The 23731-nt window shown below is 42.5% G+C and overlaps 1 protein-coding gene and 1 pseudogene across 1 annotated transcript; one reads left to right on the top strand and one right to left on the bottom strand.

Moving 5' to 3' along the window:
* The first annotated feature begins 167 nt into the window (after positions 1-167).
* Positions 168-21585, top strand: LOC117354649 (gastrula zinc finger protein XlCGF26.1-like). The gene is made up of 2 exons (XM_033932484.1): positions 168-4324; positions 21311-21585. The coding sequence occupies exon 1, from the start codon at positions 1218-1220 to the stop codon at positions 2673-2675; it is 1458 nt and encodes a 485-aa protein (XP_033788375.1). The 5' UTR covers positions 168-1217; the 3' UTR covers positions 2676-4324; positions 21311-21585.
* Positions 7094-7497, bottom strand: LOC117354651 (annotated as a pseudogene).
* Positions 21586-23731: the final 2146 nt, after the last annotated feature.

The following is a 23731-nucleotide window of genomic DNA, read 5'->3' as shown; positions in this document are numbered from 1 at the left end:
TTCGCCTGTCAAAAGGCAGGAGAGGGTAGCTGGAGCGCCAGCGGGTGAAGAAAATCACTCGCAGTCTGCTCCGACCACCTCTTCCTGTAGTAAAGTCGGGCTACACCAATCAGGAGCTGCTTTGATGCACAGCTCCTGATTGGTGTAGCCCGACTTTACTACAGGAAGATGTGGTTGGAGTAGACCACGATTTGCAAACCATAAATTAGCGGAGGAACACTGTATATAAAGGCCTAACATAAAGGGAGGGGGTAAGTATAAAGTACTATACTGCTTAAGGTAGGAGATTTCTTAGGAAGGTCTTTAGATTTGTCCTAAATATGGGTAAGGAAGTTTCGTTCTTGATATTGGTGGGGACATATTCCATAAGGTAGAGGCCACAACAGAAAAGATTGTTTTGTTTGTTGTGTCATAAAATATATGGCGAAGAGAAGGAATTGATAGGGGATTCTTTTGGGAAATCGTAATAGTCGCAATGTTATCTGAGGGATAAACAATCTGTCAATGAAAGCCAGGGTATTTTTTTTGTTTAGTTTCGAATACCAGAAGTGAAATTTTGAAGGAGATGTGGGCTTCTTTCAGAAGAGGGGGTTGCATGATCGTATTAACCAGGTTCTCCAAAAACATTTCAGTCACGTGTTTCCATTCTCCCTTCACACGTTAAGAGTAGAGATAAATGTGACCCAAGAGTGGCCACATTTCAACAGGACTCTGGATCAGAACTCATTAATTCATCGTGGTGGAAGAAATTCCTGATAAGCACAGATTATAATATATTCTCATTATTAAGAGCTCCTCCCTCTAATTCTATACATAGAGCCAAACATTAACTGCGACTTTGGCGTGTAACGTTGATGCTGAAGCAGAGGTGATAAAGCAACTGTGCTTGTAAATAGCGCTTAAGAGCGAGGAGGTGGGGTGCAAATAGGCATGAGTGACCTATAGGTGATTCTTAAACCTACACACAAAACCTATAGATCACCGTCAGAGCACTCAGAATTTTGGTGCTCTTGAGAAAATTGACTCCCTTAACTTTCTGCACTGCCATTTCCAAGGATCAGCTCACAAATTGGCACTGTCTAGAGATAAATGCTTGAAAAAATGCTTTGCAAATAGGAAAATGACCAATTCTCAAAGCTACACATGGAAATTTCTGGTGCGACATAGTTTCATTCTAGAAAGGTTATATCTTAGAAACCATTGCTGTTTTCTAACTCATGAGAAATACCTTCTGTTTCTATCCAGCAGATCATCAGATCCAACGCGAATGGAAGAGAGAAAAGAATCAAGGAGAAGATCCGGTAGAAATGGAACAAATCCAAACCCAGTCAGAAAATGTCTGTGAGAATAATTCCCAAGGAACTGAGAAGATTAACACAAAGAATTATAAGCAAGAATCAAAGGAACAGAGAAACCCTGCAGAAGACTTGATGGATGGAGTCACTAATTGTGAGAGAAATGACAGGGAGCTCAGTAACATCCTTGAGGGCCATAGACACCTAGGAGAGAGACCCTTCCAAATTAATAGTAGTGATATAGTGACTTATGAATTCCACTATGGTAAGAAAAAAGGGAAAAAACATCAAAAAGAATTTTCACGTATTTCATCTAAGAGGGGCATCAGCTTTATTTGTCCGAAATGTAATAAGAGTTTCCTATTGTTTTCAGAACTCCAAATGCACACAATGAATCATAAAAATAAGAAACCATTTACCTGTCCTGAGTGTAATAGAAGCTTCATTAATCTTTCACATCTAAATGTTCACCAGAGGATCCACACTGGAGATAAACCATATACGTGCACTGAGTGTAATAAAAGCTTCACTCGACTTTCAGTTCTTAAAAGACATCAAGTGATCCACACAGGTTACAAACCATTTATATGTACTGAGTGTAATAAAAGCTTCACTCGGCTTTCAACTCTAAAAATCCACCAACAGACTCACACAGCAGTCAAACCATTTAAATGTACTGAGTGTAATAAAAGCTTCGCTTGGCTTTCATATCTAAAAATACACCAAAGAATTCACACAGCAGTCAAACCATTTACATGTATTGAGTGTAATAAAAGCTTCACACGGCTTTCATCTCTAAAAATACACCAAAATATTCACACAGGTCACAAACCATTTACATGTACTGAGTGTAATAAAAGTTTCATTCAGCTTTCAGGCCTAAAATTTCACCAGAGGATCCACACAGGAGACAAACCATTCACGTGTACTGAATGTAATAAAAGCTTCACTCGGCTTTCGTCTCTACAAATACACCAAAGAATTCACACAGGTCAGAAACCGTTTATATGTACTGAGTGTAATAAAAGTTTCATTCAGCTTTCAGGCCTAAAATTTCACCAGAGGATCCACACAGGAGACAAACCATTTACATGTACTGAGTGTAATAAAAGCTTCAATTGGCTTTCAGCTCTAAAAAGCCACCAAAGAATTCATACAGGTCAGAAACCATTTACATGTACTGAGTGTAATAAAAGCTTCAATCGACTTTCAACTTTAAAAACACACCAAAGGATTCACATAGGTCACAAACCGTTTACATGTACTGAGTGTAATAAAAGCTTCAAATGGCTTTCAGCTCTAAAAAGACACCAACGGATTCACACAGGTCACAAGCCGTTTACATATCCTGTGTGTAATAAAAGCTTCAATCAGCTTTAAATATAAAAATTCATGGCTATGAATCAACAGATATTTCCTGTACTCTCACATAACTTTGGTATTGTAGACTGACTCCTGACCATGTTGGCTTAAATCCCAAAGTGCTGCTAGAGGTCATGGCAGCCATCTCGTGAGAGTGTCTCTGAAAGTCCTGGCAGCTATTTTAACTGGAGACAGAGGCTAGACAGCAGTGACTGGGAATTGATCCTGCCCCAACATGCCACTAGACCACCAGAGCAGTAAGGTAAGCCCAGGAACGGCACTGGTGGCAGCAGCGCTAGTAGTGTATGTGTGGGCCTAGAGGAGGCGCTTATGTTTGGGGAGGGGTGAAGAGAGGAGGACACCCACGAGGCCAGAAAAAAATAAGGTTTTTCAAAACAAGGCCAAAACAGTCAGCTCCTGTTAGAGGGCCTCAACCTGAACAACCTTTTTGTGTGCATATGAGGCCAGAACCAAACTATCACGGATTCTGCTGCAAAGCACTATGGACCTGTCAGTGCTGCCCAGGCAATGGGGCCACAGTATGAAGAATGAATATGGACATTATTCTTTGTATTATACTGTTTACGTGCTGCCTTCTTGGTACCAGGGACTTTCTCATTATCAAATTTATCTATGAAGACCTTGAAGGCCCTTATGTACAGTCAAATCATGGTAGTATTCCTTATCTGCCCTCGTCACTGCTTCGAACAGTTAACATCACTCAACTGGGCCCTGACCAACTGCAAAGATCAATTGGTCAGGCAGGCAGTAGGCAGATCTCTGCACACTTGAAACGGCATCTGTGATTGGAAGAGTCAGAGCACTCTAGCGCTGGTGGAGCCATTCATTGTCACGTGATAATGCAGGACTAGTCACATATACATCCATAAATCAACATAAACAGGAAGTAGGAATGTGCTAGTTTAAACTGGTTTTCAACAAGGCTTTTTGAGGCATTTGAATATGCATTGCTTACCCACAGCAGAATTTATAACATGTAAGTAGGCCTCATTAGGGCTTGCAAGAAAAGCTCCCTCCAACTCTTCCGCAAACACCTAAAAACCTGGCTATTCTCAAAACTGTAACACTTCCCTCCTCTTAGGCCTCTCACCTTCCCCCTTTACACCTAACTCTTTAATCTCTCCACTTTAATAGTTCCTCTCTCATCTTTCTTCCTATAAACCGTGCCGAGCTCCGCATTCGTGGAGATGGTGCAGTATATAAACCCAAGGTTTAGTTTAGTTTAGTTTAGATATATAAGCTGAGGCATAACCTAAGAAACTGGGAGTTACACTTCCTGGGACAGAAACATCTATCTTAGGGGGGTTCTCCCCCGTCACCTTGTCTTTGTAACTTTGTGTTCTGAAAGGTGCAGATTTGTTAGTGGTTGAGTCGGACCAATTTATGTTCTTAATTTGCTTGTACATTGAATAAAGAAAAAGAAAAAAGATGAGTGAGTGATTGTCTGTAGTCATCTTTTGTGTTTCTATCCTAAGTTCCATGAGTGTAGGTGAGTTGTAGCTTCTTTCTTGCTGGCACAGTGAGAGCTGCTCCCTACACCTTGGTGAGCCAGTCAGGAGAGGGAATTTTGCAGCAGTGGCGATGGACGAAGTCCCAGTCGTCGTCGGAACCCATCCCACCCCGACTATCTCGGAAGACTTTGCACGGTAAGTCTGTGTCGTTTCTTATATCATGTCTTCTCCCTTACACCATGTACTGGCCTCTGCCCCCCCAGACCGCAAGAGTTCAGGAAAAAGTCTGTTTAAAATAGGTATAAAATGTTTGCTTTGTCATTGGCCCCTTAATGGGTCCTTCAGTCTAAATGATTTAGTTACCCTTAATGTTGACTTGAAGCTGCTAAGATAAAAAATCAGAAATATCTTGATATTTACAAATTGTGGGGGAGAAAGATGGCGGATTGAAAGGAAGTGCATGTGTAACTGAAGGTTGGTCTAGACCAGGGGTGGGCAACTCCGGTCTTCAAGGGCTCGAATCCAATCGGGTTTTCAGGATTTCCCCAATGAATATGCATTGAAAGCAGTGCATGCAAATAGATCTCATGCATATTCATTTCAAGTACCTTTCCTATTTCTAATCTTAATGTATATTTTCTGTAAACCGCTTAGAACCTAACGGATGTAGCGGTATATAAGAAATAAATTACATTACATTACATTACATTGAAAGCAGTGCATGCAAATAGATCTCATGCATATTCATTGGGGAAATCCTGAAAACCTGACTGGATTCGGCCTCAAGGAGGGACTTTGGGGACCCCTGATGTATAGGTTATGTCTCTTACATGTTCTATATCAGGGATCTCAAAGTCCCTCCTTGAGGGCCGCAATCCAGTCAGGTTTTCAGGATTTCCCCAATGAATATGCATTGAAAGCAGTGCATGCAAATAGATCTCATGCATATTCATTGGGGAAATCCTGAAAACCCAACTGGATTGCGGCCTCAAGGAGGGACTTTGGGGACCCCTGATGTATAGGTTACGTCTCTTACATGTTCTATATCAGGGATCTCAAAGTCCCTCCTTGAGGGCCGCAATCCAGTCGGGTTTTCAGGATTTCCCCAATGAATATGCATTGAAAGCAGTGCATGCAAATAGATCTCATGCATATTCATTGGGGATATCCTGATTGGATTCCAGCCCTCGAGGACCGGAGTTGTCTGGTCTAGACATCTCCTGTGCCTCTTCTTTTTTTTATACATATACTGTATGTTTATTAAGTAAACTGTAAAAAATTACAGTATATTGCAGACCAAGTCACCTACAGATTAAGTTGCAATATTCAGCATATAACGGGGACTAAATATAAAAAAAAAGATCTCTTTCAAACAAGCAGACAGCTGACTAGCTGTCAGTAGAAAAAGGGATGCAACAGCTTAAAAAAAAAAGTGAAATCTTGCAATTATTTTTTTGTTTGTTTGTTTGATTTTGACACTTAGCATGTGCAGTTTTGATCAGCTATAAGGATCTACAGTATTACAGCTTCTAGGGTCACTCCGGAAACAATCTAAACTAAACTAAACTAAGCCTTAAGTTTATATACCGCATCATCTCCACGGAAGTGGAGCTCGACACGGTTTACAAAGCTTAAAAATATAAGAAGAGAGGAGAAAGATTTACAAGAGCATACGGATAGAGGGGATGTAAACAGGAGAAGAAATGTTATATGTTAGAGAAAATATGCAAAAGAAACTCGGATATGTGAAATATCAATAATGTAATGTGCCATACTTTCACAAAAAATGTATTAATGTCATAAATAAGTGTAGGCAGTGCTGCTTTAGTTCAAGGGAGTGTATGTTTCAAAAAATGGAGGAAAAAGCCTCAGGCAAATACCCTCCCACCACCACAATGGTGGAAAAAGGTGGTTGGGTGGTAATCTTCATTGGCAGAAAACCTCCTTTGCACTCCCTGTTAAATAAACTATAAGCAGGGCTGTCTATGCAATCGATAGATGAAAAAACTTTCAACTTATCTATGATCGGTACACCTTTTTCCACCATTGTGGTGGTGGGAGGGTATTTGCCTGAGGCTTTTTCCTCCGTTTTTTGAAACATACACCCCCTTGAACTAAAGCAGCACTGCCTACACTTATTTATGACATTAATACATTTTTTGTGAAAGTGTGGCACATTACATTATATGTTAGAGAAAAGCCAGGTTTTCAGTTGCTTTCGGAATAGTTGGAGGGAGTCCAGGTTCCGCAGCGGGATAGTGAGATCGTTCCAAAGGCCCGTGATTTTGGAGAGGAGGGATTTTCCCAGTTTGCCTGTGTGGAGGATGCCGTGTAGAGAGGGGAAGGATAGTTTATGTCTGTGGGCGGATCTGGTGGTAGCAAAGGTCAGGGCGATGAAGGATAGAGGGATTAGGGGCGGAAGGATGCCGTGAATGATCTTGAAAGCCAGGCAGGAGCATTTGAAATAAATTCTGGAAAGTACTGGGAGCCAGTGAAGATTGGTAAGTAGTGGGGAGACGTGATCAGATTTGCGTTTTGCAAAAATCAGCTTGGCAGCAGTATTTTGGATAAGCTGGAGTCTGCGAAGACTTTTTTTTGTTAGGCATAGATAAATGGCATTACAGTAATTGAGTTTGGATAGGATGATGGATTGTACAAGGATGGTGAAATGTTTTTGGTAAAAGTAGGATCTTACTTTCCTCAGCATGTGGAGGCTGAAAAAACATGATTTTGCCAAGGAATTCAGGTGATCGTTGAGGGAGAGGGAAGAATCGATGATGATGCCGAGGACCTTGCTTGAGAACTCAATGTGCAGAGCAGGGCCTGTGGGTAGTGTGAAGAGGGTGGGCAGGTATACTAATATAAACACTGACTAGTGAGTAAAGAAAAACCATCTTTGGATATTACAGTAAAATTTTTATTTTTTTTTAAACCCACACACGCTGCCAGATTGAATAGCATAATTCAGTTTTCAGCATCATCTTTGGTTTCTTTGTTCTTTCGAACCTTTTCCACTTTCTTGTTCTTCGCTTGGCCGCCATCTGCGCTTCCCAATTTTCTTTGTTGGCTTCCATCTTATGGGTCAGTTTCTCTTCTGCCATTTTGCTGAAGAGATTATTTTCTATTGGTTTCTGAAGCACTTCATTTTCATGCTCCCGTTTCTCAGCCAGTTGCTTTAACACTTCAGCTTCGTGAGACTTGTGCCTTTCTTCTGCCGCTTCTAATTTCTTCCAGTGAAACATCTTTCTTTTGGGGAGGAGATAGGGGAAACTCGGGCTGATTCACTTGACCGAGGACTCTATAAGTTCAAATGCTTGCCCAGAGGCACACTTCTCTAGTTCTTTCGCCTGCATAGCTGAAGTAGCCATGACATAGAGTAAAAACACTTCAAAATATGTACCACAAAATTCAGATAAGATACCTGTTCCAGCTGACTCTCTTCTTTTTGTTAATCAATATCTTTACCTTGTTAATTTCCACTAAAGACGTTACTTCAAATTCCTCCATGCAACATCCTGATGAAGTTAACCTATCCAAGTACTTCCAGAACAAATTAAAAATCAAAATGGCTACTCTTTACTTGACTGTGTAGCCCCTGGCTTCCTATGGTACCCTGTGGCCAGTTATGCACACAGGAGGCAGGCCAGAAGACACCATCAGGTAAAGGACAAATAGAAATTCTCCCTTTACCAGTATATTTAGGGTTCTGGGATACAACCCCAGAGCTATATGCACAGGGGTAGCTAGCTGCTTAGAGAAATTATCTGGCAGCTCCCCAAAAACAACGACGATTGAAGGCTCGAGGCTGAAGCGTAGCACAGCGCAGGCACGACTGCTTGGTTTTCTGTTATGCCTGCTGATTCACTGTCTCAATTTTAAAACTTCCACTTGACTGGTTTTACTAATTTTATTTTATTTCATTTTAATTCCAATTCATTTCAAGTTTGTTTTAATTTGTATTGTATTAGAACTTCTATCTCTGGTATTTATATTTTATCTTTATAACTTGATTTACTGATTATTTTATCTGTTATACTAATTGCTACTGTTGTTTCTTCATATATCCTTCTAATGTTTGTCCTCTCCACTCTCTACAGGCCCTCTCGTTCTCTCAAAGGACCGCCCACTTTACCTCGCTGGTAACCTCCCCTATAAATTTCTCTGCTTTGCGGCGCACGCCGCAAAGGCGCGCGCCAAAGGAGCACACCTAAGGAGCAAGTTCTGCTCCTTTATGCGCTCCTTCATGCAGCTCCTTCATTCCTTATTAACTTCACGTTATACCCCTCATTCTACATTACCCTTGTTTACTTTCTCCTCCATTCTCAGACCCTTTTGTCTTTTTCTCAACCTATATATCTTTTTCTTCTTTTTCTTCTTGATATTTCACGGCTCAGAATTTGTCCCCTATATTCTTTCATTTACTACTTCTAATACCATGTCTTCCATCCCAACTATTTGGGGCCGTCGCTATGTCAACCCTACAGTTGGCAAAAATCATGTCAAACCTCATTCAAGACAACTCATTTCCATCCCACTTCATTCCCCTTCCAACTCCTGTCATAATCAACTTCTTCACTCCCTTACATTCAACTCAGGTTTAATAAATGTCCGCTCTATAAAAAATAAACATCACTTAATTCACGATATTATCATTCAACATATCCTTCAAATTCTATGTCTCACAGAAATATGGTTAACTCAGGGAGATGATGCTTACATCACTCAGGCTTGCCCACCTAATTATAAAGCATTTTTTCAACCCCGCCCGAACAAAAAGGGAGGTGGACTAGCAATTATATATCATGCTTCAATTCCTCTTCAGGTAAATACCTCCAACCTTTTTTCTCACATTCCTATCGAATCTCTCCAATTTTCAATTAAACTTCCCTCTCCTCTTAACTTTCTTCTTATCTATTTACCCCCGCCAATAACTAAAGTCTCTCTTTCATCTCTTATCTCCACTTTAACTGATTTCAATATCGCCTATCCTGAGTCAATAATCCTTGGAGATTTTAATATCCACTTTAACTGTCCTAATCACTTTAATACTTCTGAACTCCTAACTTTGATAGCCGACTTATCACTATCACCTCTTATCCATACGCCCACTCATTCAGCAGGAAATACTCTAGACATGATCCTATGCCTAACCACCATGACCTATTTTTTCCATAATTTCGATTTCATCCCTGTACCATGGTCAGATCATACACTGATTATTTGGCAATCAAACATTCCAACCCATTCAAATCTCATCAAACAGACAAATAATTCTTCTTTCACTCGTAATCTAAATAACATAACTCTCTCTGCCATACAATCCTCCTTTGATCTAAATCTCAAAGATTTCTCTTCCCTCTCAATCACAGAACAATTTTCTAATTGGGAAACTGCTACGAAATCCCTACTAGACTCATTAGCTCCCACATCTGTCAAACAAAATAAACCCACTCTTAACCCTTCCTCAAGGAAACAACAACCCTGGTTTAACGAAAACTTGATCCTCCTCCGTCGACAGGTCCGATCGGCAGAAAACAAATGGCGTAAAACTCTTTATACTAAATTGAACCAATGTACTTAGTCTAAATAATCCAAAGATAAACAAAAAAATAGACTAGTAGAACTTAAGGTTTAAGATACCAAAAGTATTTGTGTACTCTCAGATACCCGTCTCTTAGATCAATGAAGTTTTCACTAAGATTGCATATACGGGTTCAGATATCAATCATTGAGTACCAAAATTGCAAATAATATTGTGAAGTGCTATAAAGTGCTGTAAAGTGCTAAATGAACTCAAAATAAGTATGAAAATAAATCTATTGCACTTATCTTAATGCACCCAATACACCCTAAAGCGCCATTTTTTGTCTTGTTAACTCGAGACAGCACAAAAATTTGACCCCTGAAGAAGCCCAATTCGGGTGAAACGGGTCCCGTAGGGTGTATTGGGTGCATTAAGATAAGTGCAATAGATTTATTTTCATACTTATTTTGAGTTCATTTAGCACTTTACAGCACTTTATAGCACTTCACAATATTATTTGCAATTTTGGTACTCAATGATTGATATCTGAACCCGTATATGCAATCTTAGTGAAAACTTCATTGATCTAAGAGACGGGTATCTGAGAGTACACAAATACTTTTGGTATCTTAAACCTTAAGTTCTACTAGTCTATTTTTTTGTAAAACTCTTTATAACAGTCACCTTCTTTCCTATAAAGAAAAAGCTTCTCACTACAAAAAGACCATTCAACAGACTAAAAAGGACTACTATTCAAAACTTATCTCTACCACTAGTAATTCATCCACTCTCTTCAGTATTGCCCAATCTCTTTCAAAATATTCTAAAAAAAAACTTTCTCCTCCTGCTTCAAATTTACCATCTGCTGATGAACTTTCCCTATTCTTTGACAACAAAGTCACTACTATTAGAACCCATCTTGGACCCTCCCTTCCTGCTTTCTCGGCTCCTACTAATAATGATCTAACTTTCCTACCTCTCAGTTCTTTCTCTAATTTCAAAGTACCCTCACTAACTCAACTATTCTCTGTTTTACAATCTATAAACTCACCTAATAACATTACTGAAAGTTTTCCTCCACATTTTATCAAAAAATTCTTTTCTTTTTTCGGACCTTATATAAGGGAAATGATCTCCAAATCTTTTTCTGATTGTTGTGTCCCTACTGTATGGAAATCAGCTCTAGTTTTCCCAAAACTTAAACAATACAACACTGATCCCTCTTTACCTAACAACTATCGTCCCATTGCCAATCTTCCTTTAATTTCTAAACTTACCGAAAAAATTATTTATTCACAATTATCAGATTTCTTCGAACAAACACATGCCCTACATCCTTATCAGACTGGCTTTCAAACTTCTCATTCCACTGAATTATCATTACTTGGTCTCATTACAACTATACAATACTCCCACGATCATTTAAAATCGGTTATACTAATTTCCCTTGACTTATCTGCAGCATTTGACACTATTGACCATTCTCTACTCTTATCTAGATTAGCAGACTGTAACATCACAGGTCACGCTCTCAACTGGTTTATATCCTACTTTCATCAACGCAACTTTAAAGTTCATGTAAAAAACCAAACTTCTTCTCCAGTAACCCAAACTTTTGGAGTTCCTCAGGGCTCTATTTTATCCCCACTACTATTTAATATCTTTCTATCCCCTCTTCTTTCTCTTGCCCAATCACTAGGATTCTCAATTTTTGCCTACGCCGACGATATACAGCTGCTTTACCCAATTAATACTTCAAACTCTTCAGATATTAATGATCTAAATACCAAATTAGATATCAGTGATTGGCTCTTCTCTAATAAACTTTCACTCAACGTTGACAAATCTTGTGGTTTACTTCTCCCCATTAAAAAATCCGAAACTTTACCAGGAACAATTTACATCAAATCCACACCCCTACTTATGGATACTAAAATAAAATTACTAGGCGTTACCTTAGATAGAGATCTTACTTTTCATGACCACATAAGTTCAGTTGTAAAAACTTGTTTCTTTAAATTACGTATCATCCGTTCACTCAGTTCTATTTTAAATACCGACTCGATTAATATCCTTATTCATTCTTTAGTTATCTCTCACTTAGATTACTGCAATTCACTATTAAATGGACTACCCCAAAAAGAACTTCGCCGTTTGCAACTCATACAAAATACCGCAATCAAACTCATTTACAAAATAGGTAAGTTCGAACACGTCACCCCTCTTCTCAAAGAGGCTCATTGGCTCCCAGTCACACACCGTATAATTTATAAAATCATACTGCTCTCTTTTAAAATCAAACTTTCCCACTTGCCCTTATTTCTCGACAAATTATTAATACATCAAAGTTCTCCCCGTTCCTTACGATCTACCGACCAAAAACTCCTTTTCATTCCATCTTTAAAAGAATCCTACTATACAAGGAAAACTAACTTTGCTATAACAGCCCCCACATTATGGAATTCTCTCCCTCAATTTCTCCGGGATGAAATTCATTTACCAAAATTTAAAACTAATCTTAAAACTTTCCTATTTCAGGATGCCTTTGACAAATCCTAATCTTTTCTTTATCTATTTATTTACTTATCTTTTTCCTAAAAGCTCTCCTTTATTTCAGCGCATATCCTTTGTACCATGCACCCTTATCCTTCATGTCCTATCCCTTCCCTCTATCTCATTTCTTCTAATATTATGTAACTTTTTCCTTCCTTCCCACTTATCCTCACGGTCATGTTTGTCAGTATATGTCTAATATGTTTTCTCTAATTTTTTTAATACACTAATAACTAGTTCTTACTCTCCTATTTTAAATTTTTTATTGTCAACCGGTCAGATATTTGTTTTATGATCGGGATATTAAAAATCAATAAACTTGAAACTTGGATGATGTTTCGGCCCAAGGCTCTTGAGGCAGCGACGGTGTGGATCCGTAAGAGAAATCGCACACTGGCACTTGCTACACTTCTTGAAGCCCGTGACAGGCTGGGACATAGAAGTAAAAATCGCCGCTGCAAAATCGAAGCCCTTGGGCTGCGGCCGAGCGGCCTGTTCTGGGAAACAGACGGAAGAGGAAAAATTTTTTTTGAACTGAAAATGAAAGAAATAAAATAAGAACAGCGATTCATGAAGAAAAAAATACAAACCGCAGTTCAGAGAAGGCAAAAAGTAACGAAGTTAAACGCAGAGAGTCAAAGACGGACTTCTCGGCTCCGCGGAAAACTGAGAACTGAGGAGATGCGCTGGGCGGGAAGGCACTCGCACATACGCGGTGCGGGCGACTTGAAACTTCGAGTTTCTTCAAGCAAGTCTGCTTGTGAGGCGTCCGCATCCGGGCTCCGTCGATGACGTCGCCCATATGTGAGAATACCTGCCTGCTTGTCCTGGGATAAACTATTAACCAGAGAGAGACAAACTATTACTCCCTACGTTCAACTGCTCACTTTCCCCTCTCACACCAACTGCCTCCTGAGCTTCTCTCTACCCTGTTTTATCAGGCTGAAAAAAGCTCCGACTCGTTCAAAAGAGCCAATAGCAGCTCTCTGCTCTCGGCGGTGGGAGGAGTCCACACAGTGTGTATGACAACCTCCCTGTCGCCATGACATCACAGACCTGTTTGCTGAAATTCTGCACATAGACGGATTCAATGAACAGAGATAGATCCGATCCCCCTCCTCATCGCACTTTGAAAGATGTAGTGAACAGGGGAATCCCCCTCCTCGCAACCATTTTCCTGCATTTTGAGTCCTTAATTCAGCAGAGAAACAGACAGATGAAAACCCAAAATCCCCCAAAAGTAAAGGAAAATATAATTTTTTAAAAACTTTATTTATTTACTAGTCTTATAGCCCGTTACATTAACGGGTGCTAGAATATATGTGTGTGTGTCTGTCTTTATTTCTTTTTCTCTCTCCTTAGCCGCTTTCTGTATTTCTTTTTTTTTTTTTCCTTGGCTGTCCACCACCAACCCTTGCCTGCTCCCCCTGTCCATTCTCCTTCCTTTTACCTCCCCTGTGTCCTCCACCACCCAATCACTGCTCACCTTATCCAGCAGCAGCCCTTCTCCCTTTGTTTTACCTCCCCCCTGTCCATCATCACCTCCTTCCTGCTCCCTCTGTCCAGCAGTACGCCTCTCTTCATTTTTCTGCCCCCCCTGTCCATCAGTACCTCTTCCCCTGTCCATCAACCCCCTTTTCCTGTTCCCCCTGTCCAGCAGTATGCCTCCCTTTCTTTTTCTTCCCCCCCTGTCCATCAGCACCTCTTCCCCTGTCCATCAACCCCTTTTTCCTGCTCCCCCTGTCCAGCAGTATGCCTCCCTTCCTTTTTCTGCCCCTCCATTTCCCTGTGCTGCAACATTTCCCTCCCACCCACTTCCCTGTACAGCATTTTTTTCCCCCTCCCCCATACCTTCCTCCTTACCTCCATGCCCTACCATTCTCTCCCCCTCTGCTCCCTTTCCTCCTTGAACTTCATCGGGCAGCAGCAGCAGCATTTACAATTAATTGCTGTTGCCGGCTTCAGGTCTTCCTCTCTGGCGGGTCCTGTCTTCATGAAAACATGAAGTAGGCAGGACCCGTCAGAGAGGAAGGCCTGAAGCTGGCAACAGCAGTGAATTTTAAACGCTGCTGCCCAAAGAGGAGGAGCGGCGTGGTCGAAAGAGGCGGAGCTGCGGATCCCCGAGCTACGATTTCTGCCATTGGCTCCTTCGGTCCCAGCTGTCTCTCTAAAGACACAGCGGCGGCTCCTCTCAAGATCCCCAACTTCATCGGACTTCCAACGCAGGTGGGGATCGCGTCCCATTTCCTCCTTCCTTCCTTCTGACGGCAAGAGCCGCTGCGGCCGACAGGCTCCGTGCCGCAGCACGTATGTGCATTCCTACCTGCGGGTCCCTACAGCTCACGGAAAACGGGCTCACCCAGGTGGGAGTGCGCATGCGTGGCTTAGGGTTTTATTATATTAGATTTTTACCAGCTAAAAGTAGAGTAGACATTTAATGGGAAATTATTAGATTCTATGCTTAAAGCAAAATCAGGGATATACAATTCAGGATTACTTAGTAGGGAGTTGCATGGGAATCAAATCCATCCCTGCAAGTAATCGCTTCTGTCCCCGTTATTTCATTTAATTATGCTACTGGTAGAGAGAGACCCATTTACAAATATTAATTGGGAAATATTCATTGGGAAGAATGCATACTTTGTAAATGAGTCTCTGCCCGAGCCTCTAATGTAAATATACAATATAAATATCCAGCAGATGAGGACTTCCTCTGAAGGTGGCTGGGGGTCCCTTTTGCCAAGCTTGGCAGACAGCAGTAGCGTCTCTGAGATAGATGCTGGCACCTCACTGGTTCATAGGGTTACCAGACGTCTGGAATTCCCCGGACCTGTCGTTCTTTTTGAAGTCATGTCCAGGCGGCGTTTCAAAACCCGGCAGAATGGGGCATGGCCGGACGGAACAGGGTGGGCCTGGGGGCAGGGCCATGGGTCCAGATTTTTGTTCCCGAAAATCGGGTAGCCCTAGTGGTTCAGGGATGCTGCCAGCGACTTCTACGCTTGGTAGAGGGAAGTTTTGGCTATCTTTGGAGGATGTCCTCAGCCGGTGGTGCTTGGGGATCCTCACCAGCCACAGTAAGGGTCAGCAAGTTCTTCAACACTGGAGAAATAAAACCAGAAATGCACTTCCTTTTCTGTTGACCGCAACACAAAGACATCAGCTATATACATTTTCCAAAGCTAACATCATAGAAACATAGAAAAAAGCAGCAGAAAAGGGCTATAGCCCACCAAGTCTGCCCATTCCAAGTATCCCCTCCCCTGAATTTACTCCCTTAAAGATCCCACGTGAGTATCCCATTTTCTCTTAAAATCCGTCACGCTGCTGGCCTTTATCACCTGGAATGGGAGTCTGTTCCAATGATCCACTACTCTTTCGGTGAAGAAGTACTTCCTGGAGTCGCCATGAAACTTCCCTCCCCTGATCTTCAGCGGATGCCCTCTGGTGGTCGAGGGTCCCATGAGCCAGAAGATATCATCTTCTGACTCGATGCGTCCCGTGATGTACTTATATGTTTCAATCATATCTCCCCGTTCTCTTCTTTCCTCAAGTGAGTACAGCCGCAATTTTTTAAATCTTTCTTCATACGTGAAATCCTTGAGCCCCAAGACCATCCTGGTGGCCGTTCGCTGAACCGACTCGATCCTCAGCACGGTCCTTTTTTTATCTTTGTTGTCTGGGGATTTATTTTTCCATCCAGTTAATTCCAGTTTCTCTTTTTTCTGTTTTCCTGTCTTCTGCAAATTCTTCAAGCGGTCGCTGTCCATTGGTTCTTCCCACCATGGTCCAGCATTTCTCTCTTCCCTCCCTCCCATTGTACAGCATCCTCCCTCCCTTCTATCCTGGATCATTTCCCTCATTTACCCCTCCCCACTCCTGCACAGCATTTCCTCCTCTCTCCTCGTCTCCCCATGTCTCCCTCTCAGTCCTTCCCTTGCTGCAAAGGGAGTGGAGAAAGGGAGAGATGGAGGAATCCAGGGTGCTTCTCTCTCACCCCCTCTACAGCCATGTCCTACATTTCTCCCTCTCTCATCTCTTGGCCCTTAGCCAGTATCTTTTGCCCCTCCCCACCAGCCCCATGCCCAACATTTCTCCTTCAACACGCCTCTCCAGCACCATGCCATATTTCTCTAATTCCCTCCACCATGTTCAACATTGCTCCTTCTTGCATCCTTTTCTATCTGTCCCACCCTTCTCTCTCCACCAGAACATTTAATATTTACTCCCTCCTCTCTACCACCATGTCCATCAGTTCTCCCTCCTAGCTTCCCCCGGGCCTATCGAGATGCCTGCTGGTCCAACGGGGGTCTTCGTGACAGGAGTGCGGCCCTTTTGCTCCTGCCTCCTCGTGGTTGCCTTCTAAAATGGCTGCTGTGACCTTTCACAAAAGGTTGCGGCAGCCATCTTAGAAGGCTGCCACGCTCCTGCCATGAAGGAGCAGGGGCCGCTGGACCACCAGATATTTTGGTAGGTTGGGGAGGGGTCATAGGAGAAAAGCCTCAGGTTGCCAACCCTGCCCTAGTCTAATAGCAATGGTATCAAGTTCCACCAATACAAGGAAAAACAAATACGAACCTGTTGCACTTGGCTGAAACAATCGGTATAGAGTGTGTTTTTTTATGAAACCCTCAGAATCCTGCACTGTTCAATGAAAACACTGAAACAGCTAGCGGCAGGCATGCAGTTTGTCTTTCACTGGGTTTTCATATCCTTTTTAAACAAGTGGTCTCTACAACACTCTTATAACTTTCTTCTTATACCCACACAAAAAATATGTACAGCAAGAATACAAGTATAAACAGCGACACTTATCTTTTAACTAGTCGCTTGATAGAAACATAGAAACATAGAAATAGACGGCAGATAAGGGCCCACGGCCCATCTAGTCTGCCCACCTTAATGTCCCTCCCCTACCTTTGCCCTGTGAATAGATCCCATGTGCCGATCCCATTTGGCCTTAAAATCAGGCACGCTGCTGGCCTCAATCACCTGTAGTGGAAGACTATTCCAGCGATCAACCACTCTTTCAGTGAAAAAGAATTTCCTGGTGTCACCTCGTAGTTTCCCGCCCCTGATTTTCAACAGATGCCCTCTTGTTGTCGTGGGACCCTTGAAAAAGAAGATATCTTCCTCCGCCTCGATGCGGCCCGTAAGATACTTGAACGTCTCGATCATGTCCCCCCTCTCTCTGCGCTCCTCGAGCGAGTATAGCTGTAATTTGTCAAGCCGTTTTTCGTATGGTAGATCCTTGAGTCCCGAGACCATCCACAGAAGGCCCAACGGGACCCGTTTCGCCAATTATGGCTTCTTCAGGGGTCTGTAAGTTCAGGTGTGAACAGCTTGAACTGCCGTAAGCAGATCAAAAATGGCTTACAACAATACTTGTGGAATGGGAAGAAAGCATGGCTATCTTTGTCCACGTTGGCGAGGCCTAAGGACAGGGGTGGTCTGGGATCGCGAAGCCTTAGAATGTTGTCTCAGGCCTGCCAAATGAGACACCTTAACGATTGGTTCAGGGGAACTAGACATTTTTCAGGTACTAGCCAGAAACTATCCCTTTGTGACCCTTTTCATTTCAGTAATTTCTTCACCCGAAACACCTGCTTCCGAAGACATCTGTAGCAAGGGACCTACTGCTGTTACCGCTGAGACGTTGGTGGAGGCTCCTGTGTCAGCAACTTCACATTCCCTATCATGTGACACCTTACCTACTGCTGCAGGGTAATGGAGACTTTTGTTCCTGGTATGTCTCCTGTTTCCTCTACAGGATGGAAGGACTTTGCTACTCAGTCTATTTTTTAAATTGTGCATTCTAATGGATCCCTGAAATCCTTGGATGCATTTATATGGTAGCATGGTTGGACAACTCAAAACTGGCTCTCTTATACTCAGCTCTCCTACCACATTTGTTCACTGCCACAAGACTGTCTTACTGATCAGCACATGGAGTCTCTCTGAGGCATTATGTTTGTCTGCGCAAGTGCAGATTTCTTTGAGATTTCATCGTCATCTCCAGGAGTGTTTGGGTGAACTACAGTATGGACATTATGCAGACAAATGGTCTTTGGATCTACCCTCTGTGGTAACTGATCAAATGATTAAACGAGGACTTCATTGAGTGGCCCGTCTGACGTCTAGAGCAGGGATCTCAAAGTCCCTCCTTGGCCGCAATCCAGTCGGGTTTGCAGGATTTCCCCAATGAATATGCATGAGATCTATGTGCATGCACTGCTTCAATGCATATTCATTGGGGAAATCCTGAAAACCCGACTGGATTGCGGCCCTCGAGGAGGGACTTTGAGATCCCTGGTCTAGATTAATCGTGATTGGAATGAACTATAAGTTTATGTTACGCTTACACAGGTTCCCGTCATACTTGTATCGGGCTAAAATGTGTGCCTCTGATCAATGCCTTAAGTGCCAGTACTCTCCAGCTACTCTTGGACATCAGTTTTGGTCTTGTGTGCAGGAGCAAACGTTTTGGCAACAAGTTCATCAACATATCATGGCTATGTGGTACCACAATTATGGGTTTAGCCCGGTTATGCTGTTCACCCTGGAGTCCCTTCCTAGATCTTCTCCGAGGGGTTTCTGGAGCTTCTTGGATCGAGCTGTCCTGTTGGGAAAGAAGGTGATGCTCCATTGTTGGATTTCCTCGGATTCTCCCACACTTGTTCATTGGAGTACGTTGACGCTGCAGCAGGCCTCCATCTGTGAACACTTTGCCAGGGCGAGCGTTTTGCACTCGCTGGGAACCATTTTGGCTCACTTTGACACCCAGAGCCCACAGTTACTTGTTGAATGTATGATTTCTTCCTGGTAAATGACACACTGGAATGGGGTATACCATTTGTTAGCTGATATTTCTGTCTATCTGGGTGGGTGGGAGTTTGGAAGAGTCATAGGAATCATTTCATTGTGCTGTACACTATGCTACCTTGAGTTTTGTTTCTGTATGCAAAATTAATAAAAGGATGAACAGAATGCTAGGAATGATTAAGAAGGGGATCACAAACAGATTGGATAAGGTTATCATGCCGCTGTATCAGCCCATGGTACCCCCCACTTGGAATATTGCATCCAGCACTGGTCACCGTACATGAAGAAGGACACAGTACTACTCGAAAGGATCCAGAGAAGAGCGACTAAACTGGTTAAGGGGCTAGAGGAGTTGTCGTGCAGTGAGAGATTAGAGAAACTGGGCCTCTTCTCTCTTGAAAAGAGGAGATTGAGAGGGGACATGATCGAAACATTCAAGATAATGAAGGGAATAGACTTGGTAGATAAAGACAGGTTGTTCACCTTCTCCAAGGTAGAGAGAACGAGAGGGCACTCTCTAAAGTTAAAAGGGTTTAGATTCCATACAAACATAAGGAAGTTCTTCTTCACGCAGAGGGCGGTAGAAAACTGGAACGCTCTTCCGGAGGCTGTTCTAGGGGAAAACACCCTTCAGGGATTCAAGACAAAGTTAGACAAGTTCTTGCTGAACCAGAACGTACACAGGTATAGCTAGTCTGTTAGGGCACTGGTCTTTGACCTAAGGACCGCCACAGGAGCGGACGGCTGGGCACGATGGACCACTGGTCTGACCCAGCAGTGGCAATTCTTAGGTTCTTATATTTGGGAGGGGGGAAAAAAAGTTGAACTAAAAAATATATGCTGTTTCAATTGGCTTCTATATTATGTTATTATAGTTATACTCTTTTGGGAAGAGGCCTTTATTTAGATTGACCCTATATTATGTTTTTAACTAGTAGTATTGCCCAGAAGCTGTCCAGGGCAATCTTATCCGTCAAAAGTAAAACACAGGGGATAAGATATGAGAGCAGCTGTATAAACAGGAGATACTGTGGGGTCTTTCTATTAAGGTGCGCTAACCGATTTATATCCTATGGGTACCTTAGCATTTAGTGCGCGCTCAATCGGTTAGCGTTTCTTAATAAAAACACCCCTGTGTTAGGAGGGGCAGCGATACCAATGACATGGAAAAAATGGTACATGATGCGTGAAGAAGGGAAGGTAGAAATACAAGACTGAGGCCCAGGTTTAGGAGACCACCCTCCTTCTGTAAACAGGCAGGTTTTCTTTGTAGCAGTGTCTCAATTCCGGCTCACCACACAATTGTTTCCCACGTACTCACCTTTAAAGGGCCCCCAGGGACCCCTGAAGAAGACATTTTGTCGAAACGCGGACCGTGTTGGGTCCTGTATCCCTAGCGGACTAGGTCCTTTAAGGCTCTTATGTGGATGATTTATTTTTATGTGGAAGGAATTATTTTATGTGGATGATTTCAGTGTACCTTTGGAACTTTGACACTTTCAAATAAAGTCCATTTAGGAACATCATCACTCCACAGAGTTGTTTTTTTTTCTTGGGGGGGGGGGGTTGTTTTTCTTTGTAGCTAACCATTTTCTTTGATCAGAGCCACTTGTCCCTCCTTAAGCCTCAAAATTTCTGAACATGCAATTATTTGCCAATGCTTTGCTACGCTAATGCTTATCCCATCTGAAAATATCCTCTTCAGATTTCCCCTGACTGTAATGTATGATTTAAAAGCCTGTTTATATCTCTGAATCGTTGGAATTTGACTTGCCTTGCATGCAAATGTGACTTGGTTTTGTCATCTACTTTGGAATTGATCGTTTAATCCGACACCTTTTTGTTTTCTTAATTGGCAAAATTTGTATTACCTGGAGGAGTGTGTGGCGCAGTGGTTGGATCTACAGCCTCAGTACCCTGGGGTTGTGGGTTCAAACCCCACGTGGCTCTTTGTGACCTTGGGCAAGTCATTCAGTCCTCCATAGCCCTAGGTACGTTAGATAGATTGTGAGCCCACCAGGACAGATTGGGAAAATACTTGAGTACCTGATTGTGAAACCGCTTAATCTGCATAAGCGGTATATATAAACCTAATAAACTTAAACTTGAAACTTGATATACTGACATTTTATACTGGGGTGGATGCTTATGATGTTGTCCAGTCATGTCTATGCTATATGTGGAAATCGTAGGGAAATAAGATTTTATGTGTGTGATATGTAAACCGCATAGTCGTATGTGGTATACAGATTTTGTAATAAATAAATTTTCTGTTTCCATTATAGTGGATAATTTCTGAGAAAAGGAAGCCTCCAAACTCATTAAAGCGTCCCAATTTGAGTCCAAAGTAATATGTGATGGGCAATAAAGACTTACTCAACTGCAATAAAGTTTCACCTTGAAAGGATTCAGCCTGCTCACCTTGCTCTCTCCACTTCACTGAACAGCCCGATAGAAGTGCTAATTGCAGCACCCTGTGTTGTCGGTCTCAGCGGTCGATTGCTCTACTCTACCCCTGCAGCCCGAGTCAAAAAACCTTCATCGGGAAAAGACTCAGCAAGATCTTTAAGCAAGGCCGCTGGCATTGTCGGGGTTTTCCGAATATCGGGGCTCAAAGAGATGTCAGCTTCAAGCAGGGAGGGCGATTCTCCTTCGGTCGCTTGCTCCCGCTGGAAGATGCCACTCCCAACAAGCCCGAGACTGCAAAACGATCCATAGGTCTCACTAATACAGTATTTCTACCGTGTAGCAACCAGACAGGAGCTTTACGCCGCCTGTTTCTTTCTTTAGAAATTTATGTCAAGTTGTTGTTCTCCATATGGTTCTCCAGTAGTGAAGTACAGAACATCACGGATCCCTGAGGAAGGAGTGTTTTCCGAAACACGGACCGTGTCGGGTCCTGTCTTCTTACTTATGAGAACCAATTTGTGTAAAATATTTTATTGACGATTTTGTAAAAAAAAACATCTCATTAACCTAAATTAAAGCTCCTGAACCTTGTACATCATCACTGCAGGTTTTCTTTTGGATTCGTTGCCCCACCAATACAGGAATAGGAGCTGCAGGGGAAGCTCTTGTTTTTCCCCTTCCTTTAGGCATAGGTCAGACATGGGCAACTCCGGTCCTTGAGGGCCGGAATCCAATCAGGTTTTCAGGATTTCCCCAATGAATATGCATTGAAAGCAGTGCATGCAGATAGATCTCATGCACATTCATTGGGGAAATCCTGAAAACCCGACTGGATTGCGGCCCTCAAGGAGGGACTTTGAGATCCCTGATATAGAAGGTTAAGGAGGGACCAGAGCGACTCGCAGCGCTTTCTTTCAATCCGCCATCTTGCTCCCCCACAATTTCTAAAATGTCAAGCTGTTTCTGAAGCAATTTGTTATTTTTTTATCTTGGTGGCTTTAAGCCAACATTAAGGATATTTCAAGCAGTCAAACTGAAGGACCCATTAAGGGGCCAACAACGAGAGAAACATTTTGTACCTTTGTGCTATTTTAAACAGACTTATCAGAACCCTTGCAGTCTAGGGAGCAGAGGTTAGTACACGATCTAAGGGAGAAAACATGATATAAGAAAAGATTCAGACTTTCTGTGCAAAGTCTTCAGAGATGGAAAGTAGAGTCGGTGTGAGATGGGTTCCGATGACGACTAGGGCCCCATCCATTGCCGCTGCCGCGAAATCCCCTCTCCTGGCTGGCCCACCAAGGTGTAGGGAACGCCTCTCACTGTGCCAGTAAGAAGCTACAACTCACCTACACTCATGGAACTTACCAATCTCTCAGAATAGAATCACAAAAGATGTCACGAGTCAGTCCTTACAGTTGAACTCCAAGATTCAAGATCCTCTAGAAGCATTGGCTGCAGGCAGGTATACGCACGTTAGATGATGCGATATCAAATAAGAAAATGCTTGACTTTTCACGACTGCAACAATCATTCGGTATTTCAAAATCTCAAGCATATAAATGGTTGCAGTCGAAGCAGGCCATTCAGAAGGGGTTCCCTGACTGGCAAAATTTGTAAAAATCAGTATAGCTTGCCAGGCCTGTGCTTCCAGACAGATTTTCTAGGACATCAGGCAGCCAAGTGGTATAAATTAATATCTGAGCATCTGAATAAAAAACCTAAAACTAGTCTAAAAGACATTTGGAGCATTGAGACAAAGCGGCAAATTTCTGCTACTCAATGGCCACAGATTTGGACTTGGAGGATGAGATGTACAGCATCAGCATCTATGAGACTTGGCTTTTTCTGTTGTATAGAATTTTCTGGACCCCTGTTCAGTTGCAAAAGTTAGATTGTTCTAAGTCAAATAGATGCTGGCACTGTTATCTCGATATAGGGACACTGGATCATCTATTGCAGTGGTTCCCAACCCTGTCCTGGAGGACCATCAGGCCAATTGGGTTTTCAGGCTAGCCCTAATGAATATGCATGGAGCAGATTTGCATGCCTCTCACTTCCATTATATGCAAATCTCTCTCATGCATATTCATTAGGGCTAGCCTGAAAACCCGATTGGCCTGGTGGTCCTCCAGGACAGGGTTGGGAACCACTGATCTATTGTTCTATTGCCCCTTGATCCTTAAATTTTGGAGATCTATATGGGGTCAAATTACTGTGATCCTGGAAGATCCATTATCATTGACGTATGATGTTGTGTTGTTTGGAACATTATTAATGCCCAAAAGTCCAATGCT

The sequence above is a fragment of the Geotrypetes seraphini genome, chromosome 2 (assembly GCF_902459505.1).
Source record: "Geotrypetes seraphini chromosome 2, aGeoSer1.1, whole genome shotgun sequence".
NCBI classification, from domain to species: Eukaryota; Metazoa; Chordata; class Amphibia; order Gymnophiona; family Dermophiidae; genus Geotrypetes; species Geotrypetes seraphini.
Note: the sequence above shows the minus strand (reverse complement) of the source record. Positions and strands in the feature narration are given on the sequence as shown.